At 58.5% G+C, this 4,163-nt stretch overlaps 1 protein-coding gene across 1 annotated transcript in view; it reads right to left on the reverse strand.

The window, feature by feature from the left end:
- The window catches only part of ARHGEF37 (Rho guanine nucleotide exchange factor (GEF) 37), a 10,217-nt gene extending 7,497 nt beyond the window's left edge, over positions 1–2,720 (reverse strand). The window contains 6 exon segments of the mRNA XM_009867715.1: positions 156–355; positions 1,250–1,397; positions 1,766–1,889; positions 2,314–2,531; positions 2,638–2,647; positions 2,649–2,720. Of these exon segments, the coding sequence (XP_009866017.1) occupies positions 156–355; positions 1,250–1,397; positions 1,766–1,889; positions 2,314–2,531; positions 2,638–2,647; positions 2,649–2,720 (772 nt within the window).
- Between the last annotated feature and the right edge of the window lie 1,443 nt (positions 2,721–4,163).

Raw genomic sequence — 4,163 nt, forward strand, 5'->3', positions numbered from 1 at the left:
CAGGATGGGTGGGGGGCAGGAGAGCGAGCTTTGAACTGGTTTAAGTGGGAATCAGCGCAACGGCAAGGGCAGACAACTGGGGTTGGGCTGGTGCTTGCCAGACGACGTGCCCCCTGCACTGTGCGCCCTGCCTGTGCCGTGCCCTGGCTGCTCACCTACTTCCCTGCGCCGTTTGTACTCGTTGATGTTGGTGTTGACCTGGGCCATGGAGCGGACGGCTGCCTGCAGAGCCGGGTAGGCGCTGGCACTGGTGGGGGTGTTCTCCAGGATCTTCCCCAGCAGCAGCGGGTATTTGGTGACTCTCTGCACTGGCTTCACCAGGAAGAAGTTGAGGTCTGACGCGCCTGTGTGAGGCCTGAGGGAGAGGGAAATCATTGGAGGTTGGGGTAGGGGGCCTGCTGCTCCTTGCAGTTTCTCTGCGGGCATTTTGGGGGAAAAGCAGCCCAGCTGCAGAGGGAGTTTTGCTGTATTGGACCCACAGACAAGTTGTCCCCAGCAGGCGTGGGAGGTTTCTGCCTGTGAACCCCTGCTCCCTGTCAGCTGTGCAGCCACCCCCAGGAGTGCTGGCAGAGGGATGTCAGTCCCGAAGGCCGTGCCAGCCCCAGGCAGGCACCCTGACTCCCTGAACAGTGCTGCCCTTGTCTGGCTAGGATGCATGGGATCGGTGCCTGCTCTAAGGGCAGGGAGGGTGTGGGCATGGCAGGCTGCAGGCAGGACTCCACTTCTACCTACAGGCAAAGAATTGCCCACCCAGGAGTCCCATCTCCTGTGAACACATCTCCTGAAACACACAAATCTCCTGAAACACACAAATCTCCTGAAACAGAGAGCAGCCCCTCCTGCTTCTCCTGGCTCTGACAGAGTCTGTGATGCTCCTGACAGTTAAGGAGGGATTCAGCGGGTTCCCAGGGGCCAGCTCATCTCTCTGGTCAAGCTGGGGAACATGTGTGCTCCACAGGCACAGCCTCTTGGGCTGCTGAGCAGGTAGGAGCTGTGAGTGCCTCCCCATCCTTTACTTTGGGGTTCACCACGAAAGACCACCAACCTGTAGTGCTGATTCAGCAAGTGCCCGCAGGGATGCAGGATAGGCTGCCTGGGACTACACCAGGCAATGTCACACAGGTGACATGCTGGTACACTCCGCCTGGTGGCGCATACCCATGCAGGCAGCTTGTCCAGAGAGGAGAAGGGAGAGGCCAGTAGGTAAAACTAAGAGGGGAAGGTGGTGGTCTCAGCAGCAGGTACCTACACTGTTGCATTCAGGGTCTCCAAGATCTCCTCCTGCAGCCTGGGGTCCTTGCGGTAGCTCTCCACCAGCAGGAGGGCATGCTCATAGCTGGCACAGTAGATCTTGTAGACAGTCTCCATCTCCTCCTTGAACTCCTGGAACAGGGTGCCTGTGGAAGCATAGCAAGACTGGAAAGGATGGTCCTTTCCTATGGCCTCAGAGAAAGGCAGAGGGTTCTCCCCAGCCTGCTGGAAGTATACAGCCAGCAGAGCAGTGTCATCCAAATGTGCTCTGAACCCCGGGCATCTCTGCTAAGCTGGGCCCAGTGCTGTCTCCTCCTCATTCACTGCAGCCTGTGCAGGTGAGCATGTGTGGCTGCCTGTGGATGGGGGTGTGCAGGCAGCAGCACTTCCCGGAGCTGAGGGAGGTGCAGGAGGTGTCGGGCAGGTGGTCTGGGGGCTGCGCCCAGGCACAGCGCTAGGCAGCAGCACTGCCAGCACCAGCAAAGGCACAAGTGGGTCGGCACTCAGCACTTACTGATGCACAGCAGCTGCTCGTGCTCCTGGGTGGCCGTGGCGTTGAGCCCCTTCAGGAACCGTCTGGAGACGTGGAGGATGTCATCAATGTTAGAGAAGAGTCCTTCCAGGTCAAGATCAGGCAGCTGAAGGGAACGAAGATGCACCAGGGTAAGCCAAATACATCAGACAGATGTATTTGTGAACCTTGTGCTCTGGAGGCATTTGTGCCCTCCTGCGCAATGGTGTCCTTCCAGCTGCACCATTCAATACCCAAGGAGCTGGAGTGATGTTCTGTTTCAGAAAGCATAGGGGATGCTGACACCTGGCTGTCCTCTTGAGAAGGGCAACGAGGCCTTTTCAAGTTATGGATGCAGGGTTAAAGCTGGTAGGACAGCTGCACTTGGTCAGACCCAACATCCATTCAATCCAAGATCTTGGCTGATCGGGGGGAGCCCAGGAAGGTGAAAGGTGTGGTCACCTCCCTGCAGTGTTCCAGGCATCTCACAGCTCTCCACCAATTCACCTACTGTCCCCAGCTCCTTGGCGGGGGGACATACTGCCCCTCACCTGCTTCTTCTGGAGGTGTGCCCGGATGTCTGACACACAGAACTGGATGCTGTGAACGTAGCTGGCCTCAGTGGTGATGAGCTCCTCTACAGCCAGCCGCTGGCTCAGCTCCATCCTGTCGCAGGGCATCAGCTCCTCGTAGATGGCCTCTTTGGTCTCAGTCGCATCGTCGGCATCGGGCTCTGCCCCACGGGCACTTGCCATCTCAGCAGGACACTCTGCAGAGGGTGGCAGGGGATTAGGGACAGGCCTCGATGAGGGCAGCCCTGGGACCAGTGCTCTGGTACCCAACTCAGCCCAGTGCCCATGCTCCTTCCCCTGTGCTGGGAGCACCTCGCAGCACATCCCTGGGGACACTCAAGCCACCTGCATTTACAAGCAAGTTGTGGATGACTCTTCAAAACCATAAAACCATAAAATCATAAATCACCACAAGCCAGGAGTGGCTGGCTGTGGAGGGCAGACACTCCCACAGGGCAGGGGGGGAACCGTGCGGAGTGGCTGGCTGTGGAGGGCAGACACTCACATGGGGCAGGTGGGGACCTGTGCCCAAACTTCTGCAACTGCATGTGGGGCCAGGGTGCAGGCAGGAGCCCAGCAGCACTCAGCCAGAACTAGGTCTGCACAGGGCCTGGTCCCTGAAAGCAGAATGGGGTTCACCACCTCCGCTCCTGCTCCTTGCTATCAGGACTAGCTGTTCCCTCTCTGCCTTGGCTGTCGGTGCCTGGCATGTTGCCTTGCCTTCAAGAGTCCTATTGAAAGTACAGACAGTGTTTTTGCAGTGCTTGAACAAAAGTCGTTTCTGTAGCAGGGATGACTTAAGTGACAGGCATGGGGGCAGAAGTGGGTGAAGCCACAGTGCAGCTGCTGGTGTGCAGAGCCCGTGCCCTGTCCGGCACAGCCCTCTCTGCCTGCAGAGAGCATTAAAAAATGGAGCTGATTCATGCTGTTTGCTTCTCGGGGAACCTCCTCTGCTCTAACTGATGCCGAGGAGGATGGAGCAGCTCCCAAAGCATCTGAGATAGTACTTGGTCCCAGGCAGGAGGCCTTGAGAGAGGGACATGGCACAGCCCACACCAGCAGTTCAGTTACATCCAGATCCCAGTGGGGGGAGGGATGCTGCCAGGCTGCTTGCCCATGAAGGCTGCGGAGGAGGCGAAGAGCAACGGCAGGGAGGAGGTGGCTTGGCAGGATAAAAGCAAGAAGGCACAAGCAGTGGCACAGGGAGGGTAGCTCTGACTCTGCCCTACACCGCCTGCCCAGTCAGTGCCAACCTCTGCACCCAACTGTCAGCTAGACCGTGACATGCCAGGTGTCGCAGGGGCTTTTGAGGCTGCAGCCCTGAGCACCTGCAGCAGGAAAAGGGAGAGGGGCTGGCAGGACAGCCTGACACTCTGCTGGGAAGGGTCCAGATAACAAGCGGGTGATGCAGTTGCAAGCACCAGGCAAGACAAATGTCCCCTCCTGGCATACGTCCACTGCTGCGCTTGGCACAGCAAGCAAATGCCTGTGAGAAGGTATGGGACTGCCTCACAGGGGCACATTGCCCTGACAGCTGTCACCCCTGGTCTCTGCGGATTTGGCTGTCGTCTCTACATGGGCTGCTATGGGACATGGGGCGTAGGAGACGCTTTCCTGCACCTCTTTGGGTGTCTCAGAGGTGTCCAGGCAGAAATATGCCCACCAAGGCCTGCTGGACAAACCCAGCGTCCTCTGCCTGGGGGTGACAGCAAACTCCTTGCTCAGAGGAAGGGCTGCGGTGGAAGCAGGTGGAAAGCCCTGATCCGAGGTGCCCCCTGCGCCCCGAAGAGATGCCCTGCAGCTGGGGGATATGCAGGCACTAAGGCGTC

Source organism: Apaloderma vittatum, unplaced genomic scaffold (assembly GCF_000703405.1).
Source record: "Apaloderma vittatum isolate BGI_N311 unplaced genomic scaffold, ASM70340v1 scaffold35414, whole genome shotgun sequence".
NCBI lineage: Eukaryota > Metazoa > Chordata > Aves > Trogoniformes > Trogonidae > Apaloderma > Apaloderma vittatum.